At 48.7% G+C, this 16,031-nt stretch overlaps 1 protein-coding gene across 1 annotated transcript in view; it reads left to right on the top strand.

The window, feature by feature from the left end:
- Positions 1-16,031, top strand: part of LOC131216676 (homeobox protein unc-4 homolog) — a 41,994-nt gene that overhangs the window by 11,853 nt on the left and 14,110 nt on the right. The window contains exons 2-4 of the mRNA XM_058211233.1: positions 7,851-7,904; positions 14,694-14,778; positions 14,845-14,971. Of these exons, the coding sequence (XP_058067216.1) occupies positions 7,851-7,904; positions 14,694-14,778; positions 14,845-14,971 (266 nt within the window). The remainder of the gene's footprint in view (positions 1-7,850; positions 7,905-14,693; positions 14,779-14,844; positions 14,972-16,031) is intronic.

The raw sequence follows: 16,031 nt of genomic DNA, 5'->3' as shown, positions 1-16,031 counted from the left end.
AAAATTCGTTCGTTCAACTTGTTTACTGCGACGTTCCAAAACCCCAGCACGAAAACTAGTCTCCTGCTGGCCGATCTGGGAAGCGGAACTTTTCACAAGCTATCAGGTGAACGATATTTCCTGCTCGTTAGTCGCAACCACTGCCGACTGGCCCGGGCCCTGGGAGCCCGCGAGTTGGGAAAGCGGAAAGCAACGAAATTAGCTCTCCGACGATAACCCAGCTCACAGTCACAGTCGTCAGTCAGAGTCTGCCAGCCGGAGGTGCAATCCCACTTCCGGCGGTCTAGTGTACGGCCCGGGAGTCGGCCATTTTCACGACCATCACGGCACGGGTAAACTTCTGGTCTGGGCGCCACACCGACACATGCACACAGCACACGGGCTGAGTCGCCTGGGACTGCGAAAAGTTATCCCGACTGAGGGCGGCGGAGTAGCGTTTCGGATTCTGAGGCACAGTCTTCCTTCCTTCATGGCCGACCCTCTGGATGTACATGCACATTTACGCCACTTTACCCTCTATATACCCGGCCATCGCCCATGCACTTGGCGACCATTTGGTTGCCAGCAACATGGCCTGCCGGAAGAGACTCTCGGTTTTGTTTTTACCTTTTTTGTTTTTCGGTTTGAACAAGCTTCTCTGTGTGTATTCGTGAGGCCCTAGCGATCCCTTCTCCAAGGAAGTGGCGTCAGAGAGCGGTCATTTATTCGGATCGCGTGACTCGATTTGGAGGGGAAAAACACGCGACCGAAGCGAAGGGTGAATCGAATCGCTCCGGCGGCTTCTCCTCAGGCTGCTGTACATAATCGCGGCGCACACGACCGCCATTACGCGAGGAGTCGCGGCAAATTACAGTCACTTCAACCCATTTCGTTCTGTGTGCTCTCCCTGTATGTGTGAGCGTTGTGTCTTGCGCAATTCGCAATTGCGCAATGGCTTCGCGAATTCTCCGACCAAACGGATCGCCTCGGCTTCGAAAGTAGCTATCGCCGAAAGGACAGGAACCGGCCCCGCCGTCTAAGCATTCCGCTCGTCCTCCGCGAGACTGTTTGTTCATTTCGACTGCACAACGGCGGCTTTGTGATGAAAGCGGAAAGCGGAGCATTTCGGATGAACATCAGGGCCAAACAGAAAGACTCACATTTTCTTACACGCCGTGACATTGATGATTGAAGCGCACACCGCTCTCTCTCTCTCCGGTGAATCACTGTTTGGTCCTTGTTATTCTTTTTAATCACAATGACAAAGTGACACATGCACGCCCAACGGGAGGGGAGCACTAGCCCTTAATACTCTGCAACAACAGCAGGCTCTGCTTCCCAAAATGGGCACAATAAACAGATTAAAAAGGATGCTCACAATTGTTGGCTTGAATGTAATAAAACTATTGTCAACTAATTTTCTGTAGAATTAACATTGTTACGAAATATTTCATTTCGTAACGATCGGTAGTCGCAAACATCGCCTGGCGATTGGTGACAGGTCGCAAACATCGCCTGGCGGCGATGTTTGGGAAAAAAGGCAGAAGATATAAGCTCGGGAGGAGCGGAATTCGGGGCTTTTCGCTAACGAAACCCGGAGAAAAATAAAGTAAATTTTTGCTCCCGCAAGGCACGGGCCTACCAGAAAAAAACGAAGTAGCCGGGGTTATTCGGGGCGAGGAGTCAAGTCCTGTTAGTAAAGAAATTTTCTAACAAACATACTAACTTGGATCGACACGTCTGTCTGTTCTGAAGACACTTCACTGAACCGAGTGTAAAATAATAAACAGAAAATGCAAACCAGCCATCTTGGATTGACGTCACTGTAGGTAAAAATTGTTTGCAAAATCGTTTCCTGTAAGCATAGTTACTTGCCGCAAGTTCACCAGCAATGTAAAACGCATCTTAAGGTTTCAATTTTTTATTTATAAGTCGCTTCATTATAATATTACATGTTAGCTCATAATATTCTCATATAAGAGGGCTAATACCTGCTTTACATTTCATGTTTTATATGAATTAGTAAATGAATCACCTCATACCTGACAGTGGTTCCCGTTTGGAAATTACTGAATATCTTTGTATGCAAGGAATAAGAATTCTACGATAAGAGCTGGAGCTCATAATCATCGTAATAGTCCTTAAATTCGAATATAAATCAAGTTATTGTGCTCCTAAGCTCCATTCCAAAAATAGAAAATGTGAGACTTGTCACGGATACAATATTTCGATTGACAGGTATTTGTTTTATCCTCACGTTTTACGCTTAATTGCCTCTTCAACAAATTTCATTATTACATTAGGATCTGTGAGGGGTTTTGGTGCTTTTCCTACCTACTCTGCACAAAAGTCTTTGGTTGGAAGGGCTCACTCAACATTCTCTGTCGCCACAATTGACTATCCTAATCTACATGGCAAAAAAAAGTTATCGTTTGTTCCCAAAGCAAATAGCTGTAACGGTTGGTCGGTCTAAAGCTTTTCTCAATAAAATGCGATCAAAAATGACGAAGTGACAAATAAACTGAAGAAGGAAGGAACTTGCACAATTGTATTTCTTTGCCATTGAACAATTCTTCTCCAATCGAAATCGGTCTTCAATCGGTACGCTGGCTGGGGCCTCGGTGTTACCGATTGACGTTCGCTTCGCACAACAAGCTCCACGTTTAAGGGTATTTCCAGTGTGCATTCTCCTAGTTATTTTCCAATTGCGTACTCCATTCTGCCGGTTATTGTTGGAATCGACTGCTCGAACTGCCGGTGTTGTCGGGTTTCGAGAAGGTGCATCGCGATTGCTCCAGCCAAACCGGAGCTGGCTGCCGGAGCGGATTGGTTTCGTCGAAAGCTGTGCAAACGTGGTGCAGCATGGCCAACATCAATTACGGGGCGGAAAATAAAAAGTGATAAAAGAAGGTGCGCAGGCAAAGGGAAGAGACCACACAAAGCATTCGATCGGTTGTGGCGCTGGGGAAAAGTGTCAAGACCGTACTACCTTCCGGAGTGCAACGGAGCATCAACGGAGAACCGAAAGAAAGCACCTCCGAGCGAACGAGGAGCGAAGGACTACTACTCGCGCCATTTGTCGTACGGATTTTTTTTTCCTGCTTGTTCGGGCTCTCGCCATAACTAAACAAATCTCTTCAACTCCCAGCTCCCAGCCAGCGCCGCCAGGATGTTTGCGGTGCGCAGATCAAACAGTTTTTTCGCCAGCTCGTCGTCGGAGGTCTCTTGATAAAGCAATCACAAGCAATAGGTAAAAGAGCACACTTTCTACCCGACCCGGCCCGGCCCCGGCCATCCCGTCGTCGTCGGCGGACCGCAAACGAGCAAGAGCAGCTCAAAGAAAACGGATGTGGAGCAGGATAACATCTTACTGCCGGGGCTTCCCGGCCAGCCAGGGTCCGCTTTTCCCGCACTGCATCGATTCCTACCCCCGGTTATGCTAATTTTAATGAGGAACTCGAGTATCGTTTTGCGCCGTTGCCTTTGCTGCTCGAATTTTCCACGAGCGCGAATAATCAGCTTCCGCCGGATGGCGGTTGGTGAATAAAACATGAATTGGCAATTTAGCCATCAGGAAAATCTACCGCGGCACTTGGGCACCCACCGTTTGAGGTCCCACTCGGGAGGGGGGCCGGCTGGAGTTGATTTGATTACGAGGCCGGTGTCCCGAAAAAAGGAAATTATGGAAATGCCTGTGGGGGCCCGGCAAAAACTTTCATCAAAAGAATCGCTCCGGCGCCGGGCCGGATCGGAGCCATTAGCATTCCAAACATTGTCGGTTTCTGGGCTTTTCTTCGGCGCACGGCACCCGACATAAAGTCATCGAACCCCCGCGGATGGTACAGCACAAAATTGTGGGATTTGTGAGACTTAAGATTCCGAAAATCGAAACGTCTTAATCAAAAAAATCGAAATCGGAGGGAATGGACACAAACTATGTAACAATTCTGTCTCAAGGAGGCAATTAAGTGGTCGGGTTTCGCAAAACAATGGTCGTAGCGCACTCCTTCCAGGACTCGTTCGAGATCGAGTGTCCGCACTCGGCGCGTCTCCTAATGGCGCTATGGATCGCTTCTACCAATCCGACGACGTTCGGCAGTCAAATTGGGAAAACAAAAAACAAGTGGAGAAGTACCAGCCCGGGGGCTTCCAGGAACTTCTGGCCTTCTTCGGTCCTCTCTCCCACGCCCCTTCACCGATACCGACAACCCTGCCCTAAGTCTAAGTGGATCACTTGGGTGCTCGTCGCTGAGTAGTTGATAGCCGATGATAGTTGTTCACTTTCCTATACCGCCGCATGTGTTGACAGGCCATTGTTGAGTGGCATTAAAATAATACAGACCCGTGAGATCCGACACTAGACAACGCGGAGGAGCCGAAGCCGAAGCAAAAAGGCCAAACCTCATCTTGAGGCAAGTCAAACCGTCTCCCAAGACGCCGAAGAAATGAAGACGACTCACTCGCGGCGTCTGCCGTTCCGTTCCGTTCCGGAGTTTTCTGGCGCCTCGTGGAAGGAATCAAATTACCTACTCGTTTGCCACCTTGGCTGCGCCGGCCCGGCGATTGGTTGCCAGAGGTTCGATCTTCTGACGTCCTCCACAGCTTCTTGGTGGAGTGGATTTTCTTCGAAAAGTGAGCAAAAATTTCCATCGTATGTGAAACATTCACGCAAATGGAGTGCCGGAATGGAACCCAACATTCTTCGAACCGCACAGCGACAGTTGGAACCATTCAATCATGCCTGCCAGGGTGGCTGCTAATGCGTGGGACTCTAGTACTTCAACCTACTGGAAACCTATCGCGACCGGTTCCAGGATCAAGTCCGGTCAGGGCCGGTGCGCGTACCATTGGCCGTTTCGATGTGGCACTCCAATAAATCGATAGACTAAAAACAAACTCCGATGTCCCCGGGGCAGAGCACGGGTCGGCACGTGGCCACACCAATTTGGTGCACGGGGTCCACGTCGGTCGTCATCGTTGGCGATCCAACCTGCGGAGAGAGCTAAAAAGGACTCGACCGGTGCTGCCGCTGCTGCTGACGAGCCCGATGATGAAGCCGAGGAAATGGAAATCGACAAACGCGTAATTGGATTTTCCGATCCGCTCCGAGGATGGCCATGTCCCCGGACCGAACCGGAAGAGATAATTTTGCAAGTTCTACCGGAAAAGTTCCTGGAACATACGGTGTGTCTAGTGAATTATGCCCAAGAACAGGACTCTCATTTTTTGAGATTTTTTGACAATTAGGGAATTCTATTTCAGGGAATTCATCAAATACCAAATCAAGGTATGGATATAAGCTAATGCAAATATGAATCCTTCTGCTAGCTCTGTGCTCGCCCCAAAGTTATCGCTTTCGTTGCCAATTCAATCCAGAAACCAGTCCAGAAACTGGTCAACTGCCGGCCCACCGGTTTTTGCGGGCTTCTCGGCACTTGGGCTCACCTGATCCAGGAGCCCATGGTTTCACCCAGAACCCGGCGCCCGGAAATAGACTCCATCTATCCGAGCCTGACCACACCGTTCCTTCTTCCGGAATTGAATTGGCAAGTAATTTATACACGGCACGGCTCCCAGTTGGAGAAGGATCTGGCTGTGGAATCGATTTTCAGAGCCTGACCGTTGACGTGGCTGACAGGAGAAGGAGCTGACAAGAGAGCCAGGGTAGGATAAATAACACAAACTATGAGCACAGCAGTGGATGGGCGAGTTCCGGCGATTCCCGGCGTAGCAGCAGTTGACATGCGCAACCATGCGATACACGGTGCCGAATCCGAATGAGCGAGTTTACGATGCGATACATATTCGGTGGATCCGAAATGAAAGCCATCGAAAGGGGCCGGAAACTAGCAGGGCGGAGCTGGGGAAGAGCACAGGATTCGTATCGGGTGATTTATGTGACCTCGTAAACTAAAACAAATCGTCCAAACGAATTGGACTAGATCAAATTCAATTAGGAAGTAGGTGAGGAGTTGCAAAGTTAACTAATTAGGAAGCCCGGAAAAGCGAGACCGGATCGCAACCATCGGACACTTGCCGGGCCGGGCGAAAGGCTTAACTTTTGGGTTTCTGCCAAGGCAGTAACTAAAGCAGTAAATATGTGGTGAAGCTAAATTTATCGGCGTAAGCTGTAACCGCTGCTGTGCTTTATGGCGATTACATTTGGTTTAAATAGTTATTGTTGGCCATCTTCTTAACCTTGGGCCCCAAATCATTTACAAATTTTGAGCTGGTCATATTTAGTTATTATCCTAGAGCTTTGCCAATCTTCCGTAATGTATAAGACTTTAAAAATTCACTGCAAACCTTCGTCTGCTTCGATGCTGGGCGTGTTTGATGTGACATGCGCTTGCCAACAGTTCCTCGCCGGAGATGGTTTAAATTGCGGTTTTTGCTCAGTATTTTGATACTTCCTTTCCGGTTCCGGTTCGTAAGCAGAAACTCCTTCAAAGGGAAACGGAAAAGAGTTAAATATCTCCGCAAGCACGAAACCAGCATTAATCACAGCGAAAGAAGCAAGCGCCAGGCGCCGATGCCTTCGTGGCTGGTGACATGTTAGCCAAACGTCAAAGCACAGCGTCCCTGGCCGCCGATGCACACAGGACTTCGGATACGGATCTCCGGCCCCGGCGAACCCCTGCCGGAGGCTCGGGACCCACTGTTCCGTAATTCGATCCGATTTCAATGGCTCTGCCTAATTGCTTGATTGGAAGATGATATTCGATGCTGCCGTTTCCAGATAATTCACTCACGCTCAATAGACGCTCAAGCCATTCTGCACAAGATATTTGATGCCTCCGCGGGGCCTCGTGTTGTGCCCGTGATTTGCCCGTTTTTCTCCGCAACGTGGACGTTTCCACGGCCACAGTTTTGCAGTTCCAGCGCTCCGATGCTATCGCTTTTCTTTGCATCTGCAATTTCTCTTTCCCTGAACACACTTTCTTCTCGCTTTCGGTTTTAAGCGGTTCTATTGTTAAACTGACTGTTGCACGGCAAGATGCACGTCGATTTCTTCGTCCCGGCGCGAGGGAACTGTCCGAAGGAGCGAACCCCTCCATTGATTAGTATTCTGTTACGCGTTACAGCTTCTAGCGAATTAAGCTTCTCGGATGTTACGGTACGGTCTCATTGTTTAAGATCGTCTCTTTTCATTGTGGGGTACTGTGCCACAAAAATCTGCGGCATTTTTAGATTAGGTTTACAAAACGAAAATGTAATTCTGATGAAGTATTCTCATTCTAGGTTCTATTGTTTGTATAGTAATTCTTTTTAACCTACGTTGATTTTTTCCTAATTTCCCTAATTTAACTTACGAAAAGAGATGGTCTTCCGAATAGACTTGATCTAGACGAAACGCTGTTATGCTCAACATCATATTTTAAAGTGAATGTGAGAGAAAATATGCAATCAGTGATACCAATTTCATCAATGCTGAGCGAAGTTTTCTGCCTTTTTTTTAATTTATAGCTCCTCGTCTTCAAAACATTATATCAACACTCACCTATCGTTAGCCCAACGTACGTGGAAATTCCCAGTCTGACACAATAACATTAAGAGCTTCTCGTTCTCCATATTTGTTTTCCTTCATGAGCATAAGTCCCTTTTCAACGCAATACACTTTTCATTGTCTGCCCAATAGTGATTTCAACGCCTGCTCAACCCTCTTCGGGGTTGATTCGAATATGGAACTGTCAAAAGCAAAAGTGATCGAAGGAGGCATAATTTGTTAAGCACAACTCTCAACAACTAGTAGCGTCGATCGAAAGAGCACTTTAACCATCCTTAATGTAGTCATTGTAGAAAATACTTTTTGCAACGAAAATAATCATAGAATACCACCTAATCAATTGCTCTCTCTCTCTCACCAACAGACTTCACGCACCTGAAGTCGACCTTCGGCGGTGGTGGCGGTGCCTGTTTACCCGGTAAGTAACAACCAAAAACCGGATCCCACAAGCCAAGCCGACAGCCAGAAATTAGTTATCATCGCTACCGTTTCAATATGAATGTTCCCCGGCCGAAAAGTGTCTAATTTCCCTTCGACTTCGGTCGGCAGGACATCAATACCGGGCGGCCACACTAACACCACCGTTCCTACCGTCAGGGATCGTGATCATGCGCGCCAGAAGTCAACTTCTACAAACTCCGGCGCCCATGTGGGGGGCCCCTGTGTGCACCCGAGCGTGCGTATGTGTGTGCTGCCGTTGTACAAGGACGATGTGACTTTTTTTTGTTGGCCATCGTTTGGGGGGAGTTCGTTCGGATCGCGCTACTCACAGGGAGAGAGGTTGAGTCAGATGACGTTATGTACAGCCGCTGCCGTCGTCGTCGTCAGTTGGCTCCCAATTTTCCTATTCAGCCACCCCACGACCGCCACCCTGGCCACCGTAAATCGTCCTTTCTGCGCTCGTTATTGCGCACCAACCGAAGGACCGAGGACGGGCCAGGGTGGGACTAGGCCGTTGGCTGGCTTTTCCTCGGCACGGTTCGGCCCGATAAAAAGTATCCCGAAGCAGCACATTTTGATATTTTAATCTCATTCCGGCGCACTCACGAGGGATACGGCGGCTCAAGGATACGCGGCGAGAGTTGTGCCCCGACCCGAATCGTGGGGTGGACAAGGGCGGCGACGGGACGACGACGACGACCAACAATACGATAATTGGTTTGGTTTGAAGAGAGCAAATTTTGCGAGCTGCGGCCGCCGGAAAAACGGGAAAATGGAAAACCTGCTCCCCGCTCCCCGGGGTCCGTTACAGTGTTGCCACGGCGTCGATTTGAACCCATTTTATTTAGGAACCCCCGTGCGCTGGTGGTGGTACCGTGTAGGGTGTTGATTTAAAATGGGAAAACGGGGAAGTCTTTCGGGGAAAGCGCGTTGTTTAAAGCCCCGTGACAACAACAAATTAAATTACGCTTTTTCCCAGATCTTGCGCCGTGGCCGCTGCGTGAACGTCGCCAGCGTGCTTTCGTGTTTTTCGGCACATTCTCCCAGGACACCGAAAGTTTGTGGCCTAATCCTTAGGAGCTGTGTCATCGATAGGGGCAAGCGACGAAATATTTCAATTACATTTTGTTTAAGCCTGAACTCGTGAATATTTTTAGTAGTAAATAATTTAAATAGTGCGAGATTTATACATACGAAATTTACATTGCATTAAAACCGGCTTGGCAATTTTTTGTTTCTAGACGAGTTAAATGAACCCGTGTATCGTATCGTAACAACATGGCCAGGTTGCAGGTCCTGGGGGCACCACGAATAGCAATCAAAAGTAATATTGCGTGTTTTTTATATTATTAGGAATTTAAAAATTACTTATATTAGATGGTATGTTTTCAAGTTTCAGTTTCAAGCTAATGCAGTATGTTTGGGTTATTTCGCGGAGCTGATACAACTGACCATACTATCGATACTGTTGGCTTTTAATCGATAGGTTCAGAAGAATATTTCTTAGTAAAGGCTTTGCTTGTCCTTCCGTTCTTGCTTGAATTGATTCTTCGAGTTCGAAAGTTGACAATTAAGGTTAATTCGGTGTTGTTTCCAACTATCAATAAGACAAGATTCCTATTCCCAGGTGGCTCCAGAGTGCCTTTATCAAAGTTGCTCCACAAGAATAAAGTGGCCATCACAGTGCAACATACGCCACTCGCCGAAACGTATCACTGGCATCCGTTCACGAGTAGACACGAGCTTCAGACAATTACTCTAATAGTGCTATCACATTAGGGCCATTATATTCGTTGATTATGGAAGCATTTCACGCTGATGATCGGCTTTTTCGCAGTCCCCTTTTTTGGTATCAATACCGAGAGGGATCATGTTGGCCGAAGAACGGGTGGCCGGTACCGAACAAAAAAGACACGTCACATACCGGTTTGCCTGACCGCACTCGATTCTTTGTCCCCCCAAAAAAGGACTAGCTCCCGAGGGACTCAAGTGTAATCGGCCTCTTAAGGTGAAGCGAGAAAAAAAAATGGGGGAACTCAACGCCACACGCAGATCGATTTCCGGCTAAGCCCGGATTATGGTCGAGCTGCGACCGAAAAGAAAAGCGTCTTCGGTTCGGAAAAATGTGCCCACTTTTGGGGCACCACACAGGTCCTGGTTCGTGGCAAAAGGGTCGCCGAAGCTCGTATGCGTGTCCCTCGTAGTCAACCGCATCCGGCCATACAGACCATTTCCCAGCGCGCTCTGTGAGTAAATATTTTCGGCCACCACAAGGCCGGCCCCATTGTTAAGGCCGGCGCATTGGTATTTTGCATTTATTTAGGTTCGCCCTGTCACTCGCACTTCACAGCAAAAGGTAAACGGATCCATCACCTTCGGATTGCGGATTTTTTCTCGTTCCTCCTGGCCGAAGCGCGGTGTCGAGCATGGGAATAGAATGTGCCGCTCGCCTTTTTTTCCCTCCGCCAACATAAAGCATATGCTCTGTGGGGAATGTGGACGCAGAAATGGGGCAATAAGCATTTTTCACATCCGAGCTGAAAGCTGACCACTTAAAGGACCAACTTTGCGCCACTCAGAGCTACAGGTGAATCGAATCGCCTCTTATCCTCAATTTCCGGTTACTGATTGAACTTTGTGCTTTTACACCACCCTTTGGAGTTCTTTAAACGGACCTCCGGCAACCGAATCCTTTGCATTTATTAGCAAATTCTTGTTTAACTTAACGACCGTAGCGAACCGTAAGCAAATACGGAACACATGCCATTGTCACACTTGTCGGTGGTGTGCGTAGAAAACAATCAACATAATTTATGCGGCCCCCGGTGGCGACGGCACAACACCCGACGTTCGAGAGAAGGAAAATTAATTAATTTACCTTAAAACGAACTAATAAAACGAAATTGGTAAAATTCTTGGCCATTCCCGCGTGCGTGCGTCCTCCGTCACACACATGTGTGCGCCGATGGGCAAAATTAAATAAATCTTCTATCCTCCACACACATTCAACCCATCCGGGGCCACATATCCTGGAGAAGGATTTGTGTAGTGTTTAGAAACGGTGCGCGTTCTGGAATGTGGCCCCGGAACGCGCGCGCGCTCTCACATACGTGTAGCTAAATAGTGAAATATCATTCACGGCTACTCTGGGGCTCCCCCCCTGCCCGGTCGATCCCGGATTGGAATCTCGAAGCGAAAGGGAGAGCAGGAAGGACGTCCTAATCCCTGTAAGCAAGGACGAGACCCGTGGACCGCATTCAAACAGCGCACAGCGCAGCGCAGACCCTCCGCATGGTAATGCGATAATGCGGAAAATAGTCAATTTCGGTGTCGTCGTCTAGCGAACCCTTTCCGGGGAACGCCGGAACGTAAGGAGAGTCGACGACCGTTACGAATCGGCGCAAGGAGCGTTCTCGAGCGTGGTATGTGAATTAGGCGACTTTTTGCCACCACTCCCTGGCCTGGTGGCCGGGAGGACTGACATTTGCGAATGTAACGTGGTGATGGAATTAGTTGACGTGTGTGTTCGTTGGATGTCCGTGGCGGGACCGGGACCATTTTTTACTTATTTTAATTAACTTCCAGCATTGGTCGAGGTCCTTGTGCCCGGTTGTGGTTGTGTTGCTTTTTTGCGAAATTGGGACAAATACTAACAGAGAATTCAGAGTTTGAAAGTGTTTGTTTTGGTCATATTAGTTCCATAGTTTGCCTTGGTTAATTATAGATCTATGGCCACAAACAATATATTTCTATGGAATGGAATACAACATTGATAATATGTCTAAAATTGCATAGGTTGCGAAATTAGGCCATATGTCTTAAGGCGTACACGGAGTATAATATTTTATTATAAAAAACCCAGAGTTTTTTGTGAAGCTTACAGTTCCTGTTTTTTTAATTTAATTTAGTTTATCTATTTAAAAATAGTCAACGGGCAACTTAGCCTAATTGACAATAAAAACAGGAAAACACAGGCACCAGTAATCTTATGTTGAAGCCTAGGCAGACACGTCATCGAAAATGTAAAAAACCACAGAAATTATCGAACTTTATGGACTCACGGCCAGGAAGGTTCTATTGGGTATATGGTGGGACTTCTATATGGAGTATATGGAGTCAAAGAGCGACGAGTAATTGTTGTACGTTGGTTGGTTGTTTGAAATTGTTACTGAATTCGGATTACAAATCAAATTTCGAATATGTTGCAACCAACGATCGACTACCGACTAACGGCCATACCAAAACTAACGGAGTTTGGTAACATCATTAACGTATTAGTTATGCAAACTTTTGCCCTGCCACCAAACGCACCAAAATCAGCCCATTACCTTTTTAATTTGTTTCTCTCACAATCGCAAATAAACCAGACCACGGCAAGACCTACAATGTATATTTTGACACTCCAACGTTGTGTGCAAATGAGATTGATCATCTGAAGTGGAGGGCCCTTTAATCGCCCCACCGCCAGCAGTCGAATGGGCCTGGCCTCGTCGGCGTACTGTGTTTTATTTACACGTCACTTAATCCATTAGCGTGCAACCATTGACAGTTTAACTGCAAACCGGTTATAAAACAATTCCTCATCCGCCGCCGGCTAGATCGCGGTGGCTCAACCAGCGCTGACCGAAACTGACATCGCAAAGTGACAGAGAAAAATCATCATCACCTACCGGATTGATTAAAACAACAATAAAAATAATCACACACCACCGAGAGTGTCCTTTCTCTCGCTCTCGTTGTCGTTCGCTCTGTCCACTCCCGGGACCAGGCCACCCCGGCGCTGTAACATGATATTTTATTTTGTTACAATATGATGAAGAGCAAAATAATCAATTAGGGAGCAATTATAGCACCCCAGAGCCCGCGTGAGGGTGTTTTCCCGTGGGCCCAGAGAATCGTTCACCCCCGAAATCGGTTTTCCCGGGGCCAGGGTTTCCCGGGGGGGTGTCCTGTCCTGGCCCGTCGCCTCGCCGTTGAGTGCGTGCGGGATGAGTGATGTGTAAACACGACAGACACCGCCGACAGGACCACCCCGGCACCTCGTGACGTGTGTGACGTGACGAGTTTCCACCGAAAAGCGCCCGGTGGTGGTGACCACCCCGAAACGCAACTCGACTTCCGTCACCCCGTTTTTCGGGCGTGCGTTGCAGACGGGACCGCCGTCGTCGTCCCCAAAAACCCGGTCTTCGACGAAAAAATTAATGAATTCTCAGCAGAAAACAGATTTAAATCCCCGCGCAATATTAACCCTGTTAACCGAGGGCTCTCGCTCTATCTTTGTGTCTGTGCGTCGAGTTCTTGGGCTCCTCAACACCTCAACATATTTAATTCAAGTGCGCGTTGTGGCGTTGTTTTTTTCGGAACACTTCTTCACCTTCTTTTTTTCGCCGTTCCTCTCCGGTGGCGGAGGTTTTAATCGCGCATCGAGTCCTCGAAAATCGAAGCCCACCCCGTTCGCCGAAAATCGCTCCAAAATGCCGGCGCATAAGACGGACGGTTCTTCCCGGGCCCGGAGCCTTCAATTAGACACCCGGGGGGGGGGGGGAACTCCGTTTGGATCCCCGAGACCCCGCGAGTCTCTAGTGGCGGCCGTCGAGTGGGGCGTCTACTTGCGGAGTGGCCACTTTCGGCACCGGTCAAAGCCCAAGCCCACCCCGTCCCGGCTGGTCTGTTTGTGGTGCGCTCCGCCGACGACGGCTCACGAGTGGCCAGGCTTCTTGAGATAATTGGGCACACACAGGATTACTGTGTCTGTGCGGCCGCGGAGTGGATGAATCGGTTCGCCGAAGATGATCACTATCCTCCCGTGCGCGATTCCGAGCATTAGATTATGCTCTGGCCCCCCTCCCAAACACACACAGAGGCAAAGGTGCCGCAAAAGACAACACATAAACGCGAGTGCCCGGTGCCGAAATTAGCCGGTGAAATGGGTTCGAGTGCACCAAGCGGTGAATGTGCGAACGGTCGGGGCCAAAACGGGCCAAAATGGGCCCGAATGGTAGTCGAAAATATTTCCCACTTTCCGATTTGAGCATAATTAGAGTTTAGAGTTCACACGGTCCGCGGCCGCCGATTGATGTTGGAATTGAACAAGGATGTTGTTGTGTGGTAAGGAGGAAGCAAACATTGCCGCGTAACGAACGGACGGATTTAACGAACGGATTTAACGAACGGATTTAACGGGTTTCAGGACCGATTGCACATACTGTGCCAAATTATCGATCTTTAGTTGCAGTCAGGACAGTTGATGCCAGTCCAAGTTAAGCTTCCCGGGGGAACGCTTTGGCGTGAGATTGGGATAGTCCTGCTGGAACATAACTTATTTGCTTCCTGTTCCAAAATTGATGGCAACAGATTGGTAACGAATATTAGCTCATGGTAGATTGATCCATTCCAATCCCTGTTCTCAGTCGAACAATCCTGTTAATGAGGCTCAAGGCTCAAGGCTGGTCTGCAATAAAGATTCCTTCTGCTCGTTTGTCACCTTCGTCCACCAGCGCTCGTTATCCTGGCCATTATCGTGTCTCTATCGAGGCAATTCCGCAACTTCAAACGGGACTTACCAAGGCTCTGTCCTTGTGGACAATCTAAGAAAACGTTGCGAGCTGGTTTGCCGTCCGCCTAATCTCATGACATGACCAGCCCACCGGACCCTGGCCAGGCGTACACTATGTTGATCTTATTAATTCTACATTCTTAGTTGATGCCTCATTTAAAGAAACGTTACTCCATTTAATCGCGCACTTCCTTTCCCTTCTCGTTGCAGGTGGCGGCGTGGACTCGAGTAAAGATTTCACCATCGACGGTCTCAACAGTTACGGGAAGAAGAAGAAGAAAAAGCGAAGGCATAGGTACGGTGCAATCAACACGTGACCCGTTACAGGACCAACTGTTAACACCAAATCTCTTTCTTACAGTCGAACCATATTCACCAGCTATCAACTGGACGAGCTGGAAAAGGCCTTCAAGGAGGCCCACTATCCGGATGTGTATGCCCGCGAAATGCTTTCCCTGAAAACGGACCTACCGGAGGACAGAATACAGGTGGGTTCGCCTTCTCCCCTGCCCAAATCGGTCGGTGTCCCCGTGAATCGCGCGTGTCACTAAATCAACGCCAGTTTAGCAGTTCATAATCGGGTGGATAATTAAATTGGTGTCGGTCCGCCAACGGCGGCATGACAAACGCGACGCGCGTGAAGGTCAGCACAACCCCCAAAAATCCGGTCCTATCGACCGGATCATTATGGAAGGGAAAATCCCGATCGGTACAGGGAAGCACTCGAACGGCGAGCGGCTCGTATCACAGTAAATCATGGTAAAACATTTTATAATTCGTTTACCAGCAGATTTAGGACCGAAGCCGCTTTTCCCGTTTTTTTCCACGCCTCGCGGAAAATGGTGGAAAACCCGGCTCGCCCGGAATGGCTGGCGGAGTCGGTGACAGCCAGCAAACAATGTATAAATTATTCTATTATAAACGTTATCAAATTATGAACCTCTGGCGGGAGTGGTCCGGTTTTCGGGGCTGACGACCGTCAGGGCGGCCGGTGAGCCGAACACGCGACCGACAAACGGCGACTCCGGCAAGGCTGGCTGGGGTGCCGCCAGTGATAAACCCCGGAGGGTTTGACTTTAAAACAAGTAAGCATGACGACGATGACAACGACGCGACACATTGATGCTACCGTCCGTCCGGGCTACAGTGAGGCTCACTTTGTGTGTCCACTCGAAGCAGCGTATGGTTTATGCTGCCGGCCGATCTAATTTATGTTTTCCGATGTTCTTATGGAACTAATCCACTGTCTGTCGATTAAGGCCCACCATTTAGTGTTCCAATTTATGTGTGACGGTGAGGCCAAAGTCTGTAGCTCACTGTACTGTTTCATGTCCTTCGCCGCCAGCGCATCGATCGGCAGCGTGTTCCACCTTCCGGGGCCCCATTTTACGACCCGTCGCCGTAGCCGTGGTTGTGGCTCAAAAATTGAATTAAACGGCCATTATTTACCGTTTGCGCATTGTTATTCTCGTGAGCCGCGAGCCTCGTCGAATCACAGTTTTCCCCGGGGCTAGTTTTCCCGTGTGTCCGTGTCCGCGTGTGTTTGTG

This window comes from Anopheles bellator, chromosome 1 (assembly GCF_943735745.2).
Source record: "Anopheles bellator chromosome 1, idAnoBellAS_SP24_06.2, whole genome shotgun sequence".
In the NCBI taxonomy this organism is placed as follows: Eukaryota; Metazoa; Arthropoda; class Insecta; order Diptera; family Culicidae; genus Anopheles; species Anopheles bellator.
The sequence above is the reverse complement of the archived record's forward strand: the minus strand, read 5'-3'. Positions and strand labels throughout refer to the sequence as shown.